Raw genomic sequence first — 15,988 nt, 5'->3', positions numbered from 1 at the left:
AAAAAAGATGAAGTTTTCCTATATTAAGATAACTTTGCTCATTCTAAAAATCTAACTCAAGAGTTTATCATATGACATGGTTCCTATGATTAGGATAAATAGATCACTCTGTGGGTGTCCGAGTCACACAGCATACCTGTCCCATGGCATAGTGGAACTGGCTCTTGGTTAATTTGACATTCTTCTCCAGTACAGACAATTTATCATCTGGTTTGGAAATTGATTCCATTCTTGACTCAACTTCATCCACAAACACCTGCAAATAAAAAGAAAACATGTTTTGCTTTATGTTAAACAACTTCATATTTTAGTTCAACAATCATTGTGGAAGAAGATATATATAAGGAGTGTTTATTTATCATTTGGCTGATATGAAAATAAGCTCAAGTTTAATCACCCTTTAAAAGAGCACGTATAAAAAAAAACTGTATAATATTGTGTATGTATTGTTGAAGTTCTTTTGCACCGTACGTAGCCAACCATGATAACCCAAGGTGCAAAATATAATGAATCAATCATATTATATGTTGATATTTTATTAACATTTTATTTCTCAATTTTTGCTAAAATAACAAATGACAAAGATAAAAAAAAACCCAATTACTTTTCATTATACTTAACCAAAGAATATTTCACTAACTGAAATGTGTGGATGCTTCATAAAAAATATAATTGACTTTTATAAATGATTGGCAGTTTGGAATAAACATCCATAAAAGCATGGATCATCAACGTGTTGGCAAGGCGCTATACAAAATATAAGCACCTGTGCATGCTGTGGGCAGTCCAAGTTAAGAAGGAGGCGTGCAGCCAGACAACCGGCCATTATGTTCCCAGGCCAATCTTCCAACCAGCCACTCAGTTGCTGTTGCAGCAGGCAGCTCTTGAGTGCTTGTAGTGGCTGTTAAGATGAGAGATCGGCCCACATGTAAACAGCAGTCAAATGTATTCGTGATTACCTTTGTATGAAGAGAGCATCATTATTTGGCCTGCCAAACATTTTATAACAACTGCATTGCCAAAAATCTGATATTTTTCTTTGATTAATCTTAATTTTTTAAAACGAGTAAGCCAACTGAGATTCACAGCCTCTTTTCCAAGGAAAATCTGTTATCGTTCATAGATACTATATGAATTGTGTCAAGTGGTACATACTACGTTACTTTCAAACAAAGAATATAGGCTACTGCTTTGAGACACGATGATATACTTGTGCAGACAGTTATGCTAAATGGCTTTTAACAAACCACTTTACAGCAGATTGGTGCAACTTAGTAACTCCCAGAAGAAATTAGCATTTGTTTACAAGAATCGAAACATTGACTAAGCAAGCTAGCCTATTAGGCAAGTGTGAGGATAGTCTTTGGCTGGTAACCATGTCTTGGGATGAATGTGCGAAGGGTGGCATGCGATACCTTGTCAATGAGGCGGTACAGCTCGGTCATCATGCGGATGTTAAGCAGGGTCTGTTGGCTGTTGTTAAGGGCTGGGAGGGTGGAGCCCCCCAGTAAGTTCTGCCACAGCTCTAAGGCCCGATCCAGTGGGGTACAAGCCTCTGGAGTTCGCACACAATCACAGGCGCACCCTCTTGTGAATCCGGTTAAACTGTAGAGAAAAGTGTCTCCATGCCCTCTCTTGCGATAGACTGTGTTCTACTCCAATTGCAGTTCCGAGCCAGTGTGAATAATTAACATTCCTAGAGTAGGAAACAAGCCACTTCTAAACATATTTACTGTTGTTTCCACTAAGTGGTGGTCAAAAAATAGCACACATTTTATAGACAAACAGATGCTCAGCCAAGTCAACTCACTAAAATTAGAATACACAACTTTAGAATCCAGAGCCCTCCCCTCAAACAGACTGCTAATCCAGAAACAACTCAGCAGAGTGGGGCTACAGCATGACAGTACTCACGCTTGTCAGAGGCGATGTTGAAGAGCATGTGGCAGTGTAGGCGTGAGTCCTCGCCCTGTTTGTCTTCCACATCCAAGTCATTGACGCTCACCTCGAGCACCGGGTCCGCAACACGCGCGAGACGCTCTTCTCTCTCCGTGGCCTACACGACATATGGCTCAGGGTGAAGGCTCAATGCCGCAGCGCTGAATTTTACAGTATTTGTGATGGACAGTTCGCCAAAGATCAGTCCCTCCAGAAAAACGCGATTATGCGATCGCAAGATTCCACGCAAAATCAGCCAAAGTCCGCATATTTATGCGGGGGGCGCGTTTTTTCAAATACGCCGCACTTTCGCCGCATAAATTTCACATTTCCGCGCGCAAAATATGCGGGCTTGCATGATTTCATAATCCCCGCATTTTCGTTGCAAAAAGTCACATATATCTTAGCAGAAAGTTGAAAAATGTTGCGTTTACTTCACACAAGCGCAGCCATTTCCCCTGTTGCCATGGGAACGTTATGAAGTGACGTCACTCATTACGCGACATCATTGAAAAGCTGCAAACCCCGCGATGCCAATGAAACCATGATGAAGAGTTTATGCAACTTTACAGTTGTAAGATTGCACTTTTTTGTTAGTAGTATGTAAATTTACATTACTGTTAGACTGTACTGTTACTGTATTGCTTACGTTACTGTGCACTGAAAACACTTATTTTAACAGAAGATGTCTGTTTTGTATAGCTACCTCTGTAAAACAGGAAGCACACATTTTATTTTTTAATATTTTATTTATTCATTTTTACAGAAGTTGTAGCATATTCATTTTGTAAAGCTACAGAACTTGTTCGACTCAATGTTTTGTAAGTTTGAGCCATCTGTTTGTTAAGGTCTGAAATAAAACAAGATGAGAACTTAAATATTCCCAGCACTTTCTGTGATGTAGTATGCTTGCTTATCATAGGAAGTAATAAGAAATGACTCTTTACATTAAAGTAGTAGCCTAGTAAATAGGGTGTTGGGGGAATCACTTTTTTTTCTCTTTTTCATCAAACCGCAGTTTTTGCAAGTTCCTGAAATTTTTGCAAGTTCCCGCAATTTAATCGCATAAAATTGCATAAATATCCCGCATATTCCATCGCATTTTTTAAGAAAACGTGCCGCATAATCAACGATTTTTGCCCGCAACAATCACCAAAAAACTCCGCGTTTTTCTGGAGGGACTGAAAGATGCACTCATTCACAGGGATGTCCATCCACCACAAGTCAAGTAACAGTACATAGTCAGTGTTTCCTTCCGAAGCAAGTATTTGTATTACTTAAGCACACTTGTGACCTAGTGCCAGCGTTGGAAATTCACCATGTCCATGAAGTTGTATCTATGAGACCCTTTTTGCCAGTACTCACTTTATTCCCATAAATATTTTAAACAAAGGGTGACCATTGTTCATTTTCCATAAATTAGTACTCATTCTATTGATGCCAGACAGATGATGGTCCAAGTCATTCCTAACGAGTTTTCACCTTTACAACAGAGTTAAATGTTGTAATCAGTGACACTTTGCCAGATATGAAATTGAGACTTTAATTTCATGTTCACCACTTCAAAATATTTTATATTGGATATATGGATCCCAACTCCCGCCACACAATGGCCTTGCTTTTGAATATCACATCTAAAAGCAAATTCCAAGATTAAATTATAACTTAACAATATACAATAATTATGTATGTTAAACGTCTTTCGCTCCATACGTAGCCAACCGTACTAATCAAAGGCAACATTAAAACACCATTGCATATGAATGAAACTCAAGATACATAGCCAGTTGTGAGCAAGTGACAAATTACAAATTTCTTGAAGGGTCGACAAGGTCTATAAAGCTGATATTTGGTATAGTCGAGTATATTATTTTCACTGAAAATCCGAAGGTTTTTAAATTCTATTTTGGGTACACAAAAAGGGAAGGAAATTACTTCCTATTTTCTAATTTTTAAACATCGGTCGAGACAAATATGTATATTGAGGATTATGAAAGGTGCTGAACCCCAATTTGCATATTTTCAAATGTGTAGTGACATCGCGGATGTCACTGTATAATACCGGCCCTAGAGAGGCACGGCGTGCGATGTATTGACATCATGGGCACCACGTGTATTGTATGTGGGAGCAGCACCGGCCCTAGAGGGGCTCGGTGCGCACTGACTGGCAGTGCTGGATGGCACCACGCTCTGCGTGCAGTGCCGAAACCTACAAGATAGAGTGTGAGAGTGCCGGCCATGGGAATGGGGTTACTAAGGGCCATGGCACTCTGGTTGACCCCGAAGGAAACGTGACCGGTAAAGTCTACACAGGGCCCCCAGGTGGGGGCTAGGGGTGGTCACGTGTCAGGGCCAAGATCCTGCTCGAGGGTTCTCGAAGGTGGTCGTGGCTAAGGACGGAGCCAGCCACACCAAGGAGGCTATAAGCCGGGTCCCCGAGAGGGACCGGCTGCTGTGGTTATCCTGAAGAATCTATGTTCCACGTTCTATGTCCAAGAAGAGTCACCAACGCATGGACCTGGACCCAAGCTGGGGTCCTGTCTGTTGTAGCTACTCCCAGTGTAATTACTGTAGTTACCCTGGTGGTCTACCACCATAGGTTGTTATCTGGTGAAGGGGCAGTTACCCCTTGGTGTTGGTATCAATAAATGTGTTGCCTCCAAAGAGTACGTCTGCGACTCAGTTGAACTCACTACATATGTAAAATAAAGTGTTTGAATGGCCTCCCAAATATAACACACCCTCCCCCACCCCCCCCCCCCCCCAAAAAATCTAAATTGCCACAAAGTCTATATTTGGCACAAATATAGCAAATCCTGTGCTGAGATCTGCTAAGATCCAAAACACAAATTTCTCAAATTGGGCTTCCCATAATTTAGGAGCAAAAATTATTAACGTTTACGCTTTTCATGTCAGCCTATGAATGCTTGAATATGGAGATCCTGCAGGGTGCTGAATCAAAATATAACATGCTATGTTCAAAATCTCAATTTCTTAGATACATTTTTGTAATGATATTAAAGTCAATGGAAAGGGGGCAATGTCTGTTACCAGTTGCTCGTAGAATACACATATATAAAAGACAAAGATCCCCCGTTATTGCCTTAAATATACTGTTGGAGCAAGTGCCGTTAACGAGCTCCTAACAAAGGCCAGTACGGCATACGAGGAGATGGGTGACCAACACTGGGTATTCATTTGAGATCGAGTCAACCTAGGGGGCCCCAAGACGGGTTCAGATATTCATTATTAGTGTTGGTCATGAGCCGGAATCGAACTTGGGAAATCAGGTTTGTAGCCCCGTGCGCTGACCACTACACTACCACTCCCCACTTTACAAAAAGACAAACATGCACACACCCCACCAAATCACATTCTCTCCATATGCAGTTGGTTTCGAGTAAGCACCTTCTTGGCAGTGGCCTCCAGCGTGCAGATGAAGAGCCACAGGTTAGCGGTGGCCTTAATGTCCGTGCAGCGTTCCCTCTCCGATGACGGCCACCACTCCACATTGATGGAGTCCAGCAGCCGCACTGCCTCCTGGGCGCAGTCCAGTGCCGAGCTGAGACAGGCGCCCGTATTAGAGGTGGCATTCAACACCGGCCTTAACAGGCTGCGTTCTGCAAAACTTTCACAGCATTGTCACCTCAAGTTCTCTCGACCGGACTGAACACATTCCCACTGAATAGGTCCAAAGAAAATGCATAGGTGTCATAATCATAAATGCATGTTGGAATGTATATTTAAGGAATATGCATACTTGGGCTGTGTTTCTTCAGTCTCACACAAGTGAGAAGATCCATCAATGAGGAAGTTTTTTTAAATAGCGTTCAGGTACTCTATCATAGGGCTCCAATTACATAACCTCATTGACATATTTGCATTGCTACTGATATTCAATGCGAGTAGTCAACATGAAATTGAATCTGCACTTATCATGGGAGATCCACCCACTACATTCAGAAGATATTCAAAGAAACTGCAGCATACGATTGCAGATGCACTGACTAGAACATGCCTTCCATGAAAACTCAATGGAGCCAATGAAAATATCCACAACACATCAATTGAGATAATGTCCTTGCAAACTCATCTGGACAAACTTAAGTTGATATTCATCCAGTATACATGAGATACTGACATTAAATATACATAGGAGTGGCATCACAGAAACATCACATGATATCATAAGAGTTCCATAAGGAGTGTAAACACGTTCAAGTATTTTTGTCATTCATGACACTTCTAACTAGTCTGACAATGTGAAACGAAGAGCCCAAGGATGTAGCTACAAGCCAAGAGCTATATGTACTTTGAGTTGAATCTTCCTTTAATCGTAATGCCCATTCCCGCAATTTCACAGGCGAGAACACAAGCAAACAATGGTACCCAAGTGTTCGAATGAAAAGGCCGACATTCGGATAATTAATTTGTGCCCACTTTACATTAAGACACTGAATGCGATTGCGGTGCTCACCACTCTGCCTGCCCGATGGTGTCATTATAGCACAAGAACTCTGCAAGCCGAATTAGGTGCAAGCTCCTGTCCAAGCAGCGGTCGATTTCCTCCTCGGGACACAGCTCAAGCAGGTCGCAGATGACATTGTAGCGCTCCTGGGTTGCGTCCACATGCTGCGCCTTGTATTGCCGCAGTTCCTCGTCCAGCACAACGAGCAGCTCGTCCGTTCCGACCTCGTAATCTGAGAGAGCCTCCCGTAGAGTCCTGCCACAGTGAAGCGGCATTAGACCGTAGCCAACGCATGTAAGATAGTGAAACGATAATGGACTAAAATTATTCATTGTTGGAGTATGAATTTTTGACACACTAGTTAAATTATTTCCAGAATATTCGGTACAGTCACGTAGATAGGTTCAAAGAAAATAACAAAAAGTGGATATTTAAAGAAATCGCAACATACAAGTGGTCGTCATCAGGTCGTCATCAGGATGACGACCGCTTGTGTGTTGCAATCGAAACGTCGTAGTTTTTAATTTTCTTTGAACCTATCTACGTGACTTTACCGAAAGACCCAAAGAATATGAACTCCTGCAGTCACGAAAATCAAGATATTTCCAGAATGTTGTGAATTCCAACCTATCATACATACCACTGCTCATGTGAATGGTGTTTAAGGATTTTAACACCTATTTTTCAGGAAAAAGCACACTTTGGTAATTACAAGGCTGCTGCAGGAATCAAACCATCGACCCTTTACAATGTGTCCCACTGATGTGTTCTCACCATCAGCTTATTAATAGACCCGAACCATAATACGAAGCTACTAACAAAATGAAAACGAAGATAATTTCAAGCACAACGGAATGCAAAACAGTTTGTTAAGTTGCTTTCAAACTTGAAAATGTTATTTTGAAACGCTGACATCACATAACCATACAAAGTGCATATATTTGGTCACAATGGAGTTAGAACCAGATCGCCAGGTTTAAGTACCCACTACACAGTGCTCAAAAAACATGTTCCTGCTTGGTCCATTAGAGCCAGTTTTAAAGTGCATTACATGATAAATCCTTTATCTTAGCTGTAACGCCTTAATTCATATTTTAAGCGACGCATCGCTACATGCCAAATTATTATTTCAGTACAATGTCGCATATCAGTTTTGATGGGGACTGAGGCATAAGCGGACATGCAAAAAGGTTGGATATTTGAGCTATAAAAAATGGCACATCACAAACCAACACTGTAAACGGTTAATTGGTCAAGGTGGATATGTAAAAGTTGGCATGGGACGTTGAATTTTATTACATACCCGTCACTGATGACCACTCACCTCAATTTGATAGTCGCCTGGCCAGCACCCACAGCATCGGCCTTCACTTGCACCCAGAGGCTGACGAGGGCCGGCAGGCAGGCGTGCAGGTCACCCATGAGGAGCCAGCAGCTGCGAGCCACTGCTGCCATGGCATCCCCGAAACGTCCCGCCCTGCGGTACACCTCCACCAGTAGAGTTGCAAATGCAACAAACTGGATTGGCCCACGGCATTCATATAAGCATCATAATTAGGAAACAACAGATACATCATGATCATTATTATTTACTATTCTCAGTGCATTGTTGATGGTGACCTTCCGTAATGCAATTGTACTTCTAATTGACGATATACAGTGGTACCTCGGTATACGATCGCTTTAGAATACGTCGAATTTGGTATAAGTCGTGTTTTGACGAGAAAAACATTTCTTGGGATACGACGTCTTGCTTGGGATACAACGCGCTTGCTAGAACTTATATGGGTCGAGATGAGTCACCACGTACCCGCGTACAGTATACCCCGTTCACGACTGAAACAAAGCGCCGCTCCTCAGTCAACAAGCCGTAACAGTATTGTGTGGAATGACCAGACAATGTCACACTTCAGGAACATTCTTAGAAGGCAAAAACAAACTTCAATGGACAGGTTTTTTAGTAAAACTCAAACCTGGTGAGCTTCAACCAGGTCCAAGTCAAGAAAAAAGACAGAAAATAGAAAGAGAAAAAACCCCAGAATTTCAGCTTCCTGAAGCTAATGGAAGGGGACTCTTCTTCCAAAAAATAACATCTCCGCCTCCTCCCCTTCCTCACCACCGTCCTTGTAGGCTATCAACTCCTCTCAGCAAGGTAAAGTGATGTTAAAATAATTTTTTATTTCTATTTATTTTAATTTATTTATGCATTTATTTTAATTTATGTATGCATTTTAGTAATAAGTAGTGCCTAAAATATTTTATACAACCCCATTAATGTATAATATGCCATGTAAAATATAATTTCTTATACTCTGGAACGGATTATTTCTTTTCCCTTTATTTCTTATGGGAAAAATTTGTTTGGTATACGTCATTTTCGGTATAAGTCCTACCTTCTGGAACGAATTAACGACGTATACCGAGGTACCACTGTATGCTCGAGTATTGTTTCCTCACCCACTCAAATAAAAACTCCATTCAGAGAAATACAGAAACAAAAAGTGCCTTCACAGAGGCAGGCACCTACCTTTCCAGTGAGAGTATTGGGCTGTGTGGACAAGTTAAGGGCCCTTTCCATGAGACGGTAGGCAGCCGTGGCCAGGGCCACAGTCTCGGAGGACAAGTCTTGCTTTAAGAACGTGCGGGATAGTTGATAGGCTCCTACCGCTGCACCTATAATACCATACCAGTCATTGCACAATTACATAACTCACAAAAAGGTCGATATTCAAGTAGTCCATTTATGTGTATTGTTGATACGACTGTATTCATATGCTAGTTTGGGTACACGCAAATGTTCTTGGACGGTTGAATTTTGGTGGTAATTAAGGAATTATTTCATTCACTGGTGTCAATATACATTCTAACATGATGTCCTAGATAATTATCAAACTTGCAAGGAGTCGAGACATGCCATGCATGTGACATATGTTAAATACAAAAAACAAAAAGTATTCTGTTCATATATTTACTGGTATAGGAAGTTACATCTGTATATTATCCATCTAATAATTGCGTACTTATACGGAATTCTGAAGTTTTCTTTTCTGATCAACAAAGCTTTAAACTTCAGCTGGAAATGGGACAGACTAGTTAGTATCGTATCAACAAAATAAGTTTAGTTTTTTGGGGGTGCATTTAGATTTCAAATAATATATGTGCAATATGCACCTGCAATTAGTAAGGTTGGGTACGCACGGTGCAAAAGAGGTTCAACATGCATGCTGAAGCAAGGGCAATATTTTATTTAGATGCTAAAATATACAGGTTGCTTTGCATAAAACACCTGGAATAAAACAAGGTCTCACCAGTGGTGCATGAGGCATCTTGTCCAAGTGCCTCCAGCACAGAGAGGTTCATCTCAATCTTTTCCAGCGTAGCTTCCAACAAATTCACCAGCCTCTCCACACCATCACCTGCTGCATCCACCTGTCAGGGGGATATGGCAAGGTATATGTCACCCACATGCCACTAATGAGAATGTTGCTCATTCCATCGTTCCTATCCACTTTCTTTCAACCTCTTGAACCATTCATCGCTTTTAATTACAGTAATTACAACTAGCTTCATCATGTAATTACTGGCGAAACGTAACTAAGTTTCTAAATGTTGTGACTTGGCTCTCCAACACACCGGTGTGCTGTACTAGTGACGAATTGGTATGTTCTGTTTACGTGCCAAACATGCTAGATGGCTGTGTCGTGGCGGGTTTTAACAACACATATTTACAAAAACCTCTATTATGGATGAAATTGGTCGCGAACGCCTACGTGTTAAACAAACTAAAAGGCCACATACTTATGGCTGGGGTAAGTATATCCATAGGACAGTACTAAAGTTTGTCAATCCAATGCTGGATGAAAACCTTCTCAAATTGTATAGGTCATGGGAGTTATTTTACCAGTGTTCATTATGCTGGTCAGTGTGGGCTGGTGAAGGTGGGGAGGGGTAGCCAGGACAGGTTAAGATATTACTAATGTGAACTGTGGCCATGAATCAAACTTTGGGTACAAGATTCATAGCAGTGAGCTGCTCCGCATAAATAGGATTACCAGAGTTTATATTCTGCAGGAGTACTAGTTTTAGTCCCCAAATAGGAATGCAAGGCCGAGTAAACATTGACTAATTGGGAATGGGATGCAAGCGTAGGATTGATCACCCTGTCGCTGGCCGCCTTTGGGGAGGGTGTATAGTATGAAAGGCCGAAACACCCTAGGAACCAAAGGTTCACTACTGACGATGCGCTCCCCAAATTTCACCAGGCTCACCGTTCATGAACTCTTGGAAGTGCTTGCACAAAGGATAGTAACATCTCATCCTGTGTTCTTTGGAATCTGAACCGAGATTTAAATTTGCAACCTTCTAAATGCTAGCTGTGCACTCTAACCTTACCGCCATTTGGCCAACCAGCACATTCAATACAAGTACCTCGATAAAGTTAACACTCCCTTGGGTTCATGGAAAAAGCTCTTAAGGTCATGTGTTAATTTCACTTTGAGCATGTCAAAGTGAGCATAAAAACACACCTCAATGGAGACCAAGTGGGGAAGCTGCTTTTCCACGAGTGTGATGAACAGCATAAGGGTGCTGTGCACCTTCTGATGTAGTTTCTCCTGCTGCACGCCATCCTGCTTTAAAAGCTGTAGAAATCATATTATTTTCCCATTTAGACATTTTGTAATATTTGATGCAAAAAATTGTAACTTAAAATGTAGTATCTGTACAGTATACATTTCATCAAGCACATTTAGTGGTAAGTTATTGATGTAAGCCGGAGATAATATTTACATTTAAATCCCCATATCCTCATTATAATCAAGCATTTTCTTAGGCAGTTAACAGTTAAATCAGATTAACATGATCTAGATATTGCAGTGGCACCTAATATAATTATAGCCGGATAGTAACATTTGACTGCAAGGAGTCTAAGCTTACTCTCAGGCACATAGTCAGATTATAGAAATTACATGGACAAGATGTATGATGCCTTCATATTACACTGCAAATGTGTGTAGTACTCACCCTTTTGTTTTGTACTTCAATCACTTTGACGAATGCCTCCATTAAGTCATGAAAGTGGAAAATGCCACTCCAATCAAACAACTTCCCAAATTCATTCCCTTCCTTGGTACAAATCACACTTTCCAAGGTGGTCATCACAACACCACAGCTATCCACAATCTCAGAAAATGCCTCTGCCGTCGAGGCAACACCCTGCAGTTGCCTGGCCAACTGGCCAAATACATCTGAAGTAACAAACCGAAAGTCAGGCATCAGAAATGACTTCCACATGTCAAGGGCCAATGAACAAAGCTTTGCAGGCAGACACCAAGTGTCTTGGCCAGAGGGCCCACTCGATATGAAGTGCTGTTTCAACACGCTCATTACTTCAGACGCTACACTGACATCCTCAGACGCAGTGATGCTGGAGACACAGATCAGCTTGCACTGCTGCAGCAACAAATCAAACAGCAAGCGTTTGTACTGCTCTGTGTCCTGCGCAAACACATCAGTCAACAGGGACATCAGGGGTGAGTAATATTTGTCGCTTAGGAAGCGCAGGTCAAGCGCTGTCAGCTTGGCTCTGTCCCTCTTGTAGCGCAGGGCTGCATTCATGCTCTGACTGCAGAAGGCCGAGGGAGGCTCGCCCGAGCCGGCATTCTTCCTACCCAGCCCCTCAATGAAAACAAGAAACTTCACGGCTCTGAGCCGCATGAGCAGGACTTCCTGGCACTGGGACGGCTCTGCTTTGCTGGGGTCCTGCAGTGCAATCTGTGTTGCAACCCTTGCCAAGAAGTCATAGCTATATCTGGCGATGAGGTCATAGTCCTTCAAGAGTGCACTGTCTTGCACACAGACCTCCCGCCACCTCATCAGGGAGCTGAATATGTGATCAGAGAAAAGCACAAGGCTTGAGTGCAGGCCACAGTCACGCAATTTCTTAAGAAGGTTCAGGAGGATTTTCTCCAAATATAGCGGCATGTCCTTCTTTTTACTTAGGGCCTTGAAACCTTTAAAGGCTTGCTCAGCCACACAGGAAATCAAGGCAAGGCTTTTTTCAGAGTGGCTGCCATCGGCCAGATGATGAAGACATTCTCGCAGAACGGAGTCGCACACATCTCCTGTCTTGATAGCTGCACTCGCCGACATAGCGGTGCTGCTCTTCAAGGACGGATGCAGGCTTCCCTGGAGAATGAAACGAAATCAGAATCTGTATTTATCCTGGAGGAATCAGATGAGTTATACAACTATTTTGAACAGATATCAAATCGGGCAGGTAAGAAGGTTACAACAAACAATACAAAAGCATAATAGGAGTGCAAAGTAGGGGAAACAAACTATTCTCAAAGGAGAAAAAAGATAAACAAATTAAACACATACAAATAAAACTAAACCATTTTCATCCTCTCAGACAAAGCCCACTGAGGTAAAAACTTACTTTTCAAAAGCGACCTGGCCACAAATGATAGCTCAACAAGTGACTTATCATTTTGACATTTATAGCAGCAAAATAATCTAAAGTCTAAACGTATGTTTCTTAACTTGGAGGTAAAAACCGGAGGACCCGGAGAAAAACAATCCAGGCGACCACGGGAAGAATATGAAAACTCTAAATATACAGGCGCCCATGGTCGCGCTCGAACCCCCGAACTCGATGATACCAGGCGAGGGAGATAAACATTTCAACCACCGTGGCGCTCCTATAAATATAATCAAGTACACAAATTAAAATTGCATATATTCTCAAGCTTCGGAAAGGCGGTAAACAACAGCAAAAACAGTCCCAGATCTCACCAAGACAACGCATAATCTTGGAATCAAAAAATTTACTCTCAATACATTGTGAAGAATTGGCTGTATCCAACACTAATCTTCCGTTTCAGAATATTGGTGAACAAAACTTTCACTCTGCAATATGTCTGTATCTTGTGTACGTTGCCTTTAAAATATAAATGGGTGAACCATATGCATTTGTATGAGAAATTAACCAACCAAATCCAATTCAACAAAATGTAACCAAATGTATTTTTCATCATTACGGTGGAGTGTAGATAATAAGTCTGTTCGGCGACATGAAAATAAAATATTGGCCTATCAAGCCCATGGGCCTTCTGTATCAATGTTTTCAAACAGAATTTGCTTAAGCAGACAAACTCCTAAACTTTGATAGGTGTCTTGTAAAAAAAAAATGGCACACTCTGCTAATGAGACATCAGAGCACTATTTTTTTTCTGGAAAATGTACGTCTCTAAAGGCCCGGACCCAAAATTCTACACCTAAATAGAATCGTCACCGTGATCATTGTTTTTTTACCCTTTTATCTGGCAACAAAACTGACACCTTTTTTTACAAGGAGTCATGTTTGACCACAATACCTGCGGTCAGAATGCAAACAAAAAACACAATTCTGATAATGCATGTATGCACTGTCCTTGAAATTGATTGGTCCACACCCGAGACAGCTTTTCCTAGAGCCTAGTCCTACATGGTGTTGGACCAGATGACGCCAAAAGACTCCTTGTAAAAAAGGTGTCAGTTTTGTTGCCAGATAAAAGGGTAAAAAAAACTATTATCATATTTTGCTACTGGCAAAGGGGGTTCCAATGGAGAATCGTCACCGTTCATGAAATCTGGTGGAACGGGGGAGCAGTTTCATTTATTTCATTTCATTTATTAGGTACAAGCCCTGTGAGCCATTCGGCTCTTGAATCGGGTGCAACCGCAACAAACAACAAAAACATGGACAAGAAAACATCTTAAAGTGACTGAGTGCAAACAGAAAATCCAAGAAAAGACAGCAAAATATTGCAGAAAAATCACCGTACACCAACGCTGTGTGCAAAGTCAAACAACAACAACCACAAGACAACTTAGATTAAGGCCATCATTCTAACTCCGTACTACAACAAACATGGCCAAACCGAAAAACTTTTAAAAAATCACCAAAATAAAACCATAAAAGCAATGTAACAGTGACCAGGTCGAGGTAATTAGTAAAAAAAACATTAACAAGTACAACAATCTCGACACATCGCCAATGCTACTCCTACCCTGTGAGGGAACACTTAATAAGAGAAATATGGCAATCTTAATTTTGGAGCTTTCGTGACTGCAGGAATTATTCTTTGTTTCTTTCGGTTTAGTCACGTCTAAAGATAAAATAATAAATTAAAATAATAGCATATTATAATATGCTATTATTTTAATTTATTATTTTATATGGCACTGTAGACTTGAGAACATTGGAATTGGAGTAAATGTGGCTGGGCCCCTTTCCTCGTCGCATGGATCTCGACTGCACAAAGACGCAACCGCATTCCGTGGGCTCTTGGATTTATATTTGAAGTTTTCGTGTCTGCAGGGATCCATAATACTCTTTGGTTCTTTCGGTAAAGTCACGTAGGTATAAAATAATTTACTTTGTTTCATCTCGCATTGTTTTTGTTTAATTTTGGGAACCGCGCTCACCAACCTCGAAGTTCTTGAGGAAGGCGCTGAGCTCCGCCTCGCTCCGCGCGCGTTTCAACTCGTCCACGATGCTCATTTTGTCCGGTAAAAGAGACCGTGGCAGAGAGCGACGAATGGCCCCCGGGGGTGGGGAGACCAAGAGACGACGACGAGAAGGACGAGGAGGAGGACGCCGCCACCGCCGAGAAAAATTTTGAATTATTCCGCCCGGTGCCACGTGACCAACGGCCGAGCGGCAGCGCGGTGACGTCACGCCGTCGCGGCGGTTGCCGTGCGCGATGACGTGACCCGAGGCGGAACCGTTGCTCCGCGCGGTGACGTCATGCCGTGCGCGATGACGTCACCCGAGGCGGAACCGTTGCTCCGCGCGGTGACGTCACGCCGTGCGTGCGCGATGACGTCGCCCGAGGCGGAATCGTTGCTCTGCGCGGTGACGTCACGCCGTGCGCGATGACGTCACCCAAGGCGGAATCGTTGCTCCGCGCGGTGACGTCACGCCGTGCGCGATGACGTCGCCGAGGCGGACTCGTTGCTCCGCGCGGTGACGTCACGCTGTGCGCGATGACGTCGCCGAGGCGGACTCGTTGCTCCGCGCGGTGACGTCGCGCCGTGCGCGATGACGTCACCCGAGGCGAACCGTTGCTCCGCGCGGTGACGTCACGTCGTGCGCGATGACGTCGCCCGAGGCGGAATCGTTGCTCCGCGCGGTGACGTCACGCCGTGCGCGATGACGTCGTCCGAGGCAGAATCGTTGCTCTGCGCGATGACGTCACGCCGTGCGCGATGACGTCACGCCGTGCGCGATGACGTCACGCCGTCGCGGCGTGGCTCCGTTTGTTGAAAGGCGGCGGGCGACGTTGTCCTCCTCCACCCCTTGGTGCTTGTGGTTGAGACAACAACAAACACAACAAAAACAACAACAACAACAAAAGTGTGCGGGTTCGTCCTCCAGCAACAACGGAGGGCAGAGAGAAGCGTCCGCTCACAACAAGCGGAGCGCCGGGTCCGGATACAATGCAGCAAGTTGGCAATGGTAGAGGGGGGCTGGGGTAGAGTTGGTGGTGCATCTACCAGTCATCTCAGTGGGGCCAAGGGGCCATCCATTTAGGGGTT

At 43.0% G+C, this 15,988-nt stretch overlaps 1 protein-coding gene across 1 annotated transcript in view; it reads right to left on the bottom strand.

Moving 5' to 3' along the window:
- Positions 1-15,143, bottom strand: part of ESPL1 (extra spindle pole bodies like 1, separase) — a 40,023-nt gene extending 24,880 nt beyond the window's left edge. The window contains exons 1-12 of the mRNA XM_061576608.1: positions 14,880-15,143; positions 11,429-12,592; positions 10,933-11,046; positions 9,715-9,835; positions 8,934-9,079; positions 7,731-7,924; positions 6,416-6,661; positions 5,347-5,500; positions 1,915-2,056; positions 1,416-1,555; positions 767-901; positions 137-256 (exon numbers count right to left, since the gene is read on the bottom strand). Of these exons, the coding sequence (XP_061432592.1) occupies positions 137-256; positions 767-901; positions 1,416-1,555; positions 1,915-2,056; positions 5,347-5,500; positions 6,416-6,661; positions 7,731-7,924; positions 8,934-9,079; positions 9,715-9,835; positions 10,933-11,046; positions 11,429-12,592; positions 14,880-14,951 (2,748 nt within the window). The 5' untranslated portion in view covers positions 14,952-15,143. The remainder of the gene's footprint in view (positions 1-136; positions 257-766; positions 902-1,415; positions 1,556-1,914; positions 2,057-5,346; positions 5,501-6,415; positions 6,662-7,730; positions 7,925-8,933; positions 9,080-9,714; positions 9,836-10,932; positions 11,047-11,428; positions 12,593-14,879) is intronic.
- Between the last annotated feature and the right edge of the window lie 845 nt (positions 15,144-15,988).

The sequence above is a fragment of the Lethenteron reissneri genome, chromosome 7 (assembly GCF_015708825.2).
Source record: "Lethenteron reissneri isolate LAM-NWPU_2019-01 chromosome 7, ASM1570882v1, whole genome shotgun sequence".
NCBI lineage: Eukaryota > Metazoa > Chordata > Hyperoartia > Petromyzontiformes > Petromyzontidae > Lethenteron > Lethenteron reissneri.
This window is presented reverse-complemented; position numbering and strand designations above follow the sequence as displayed.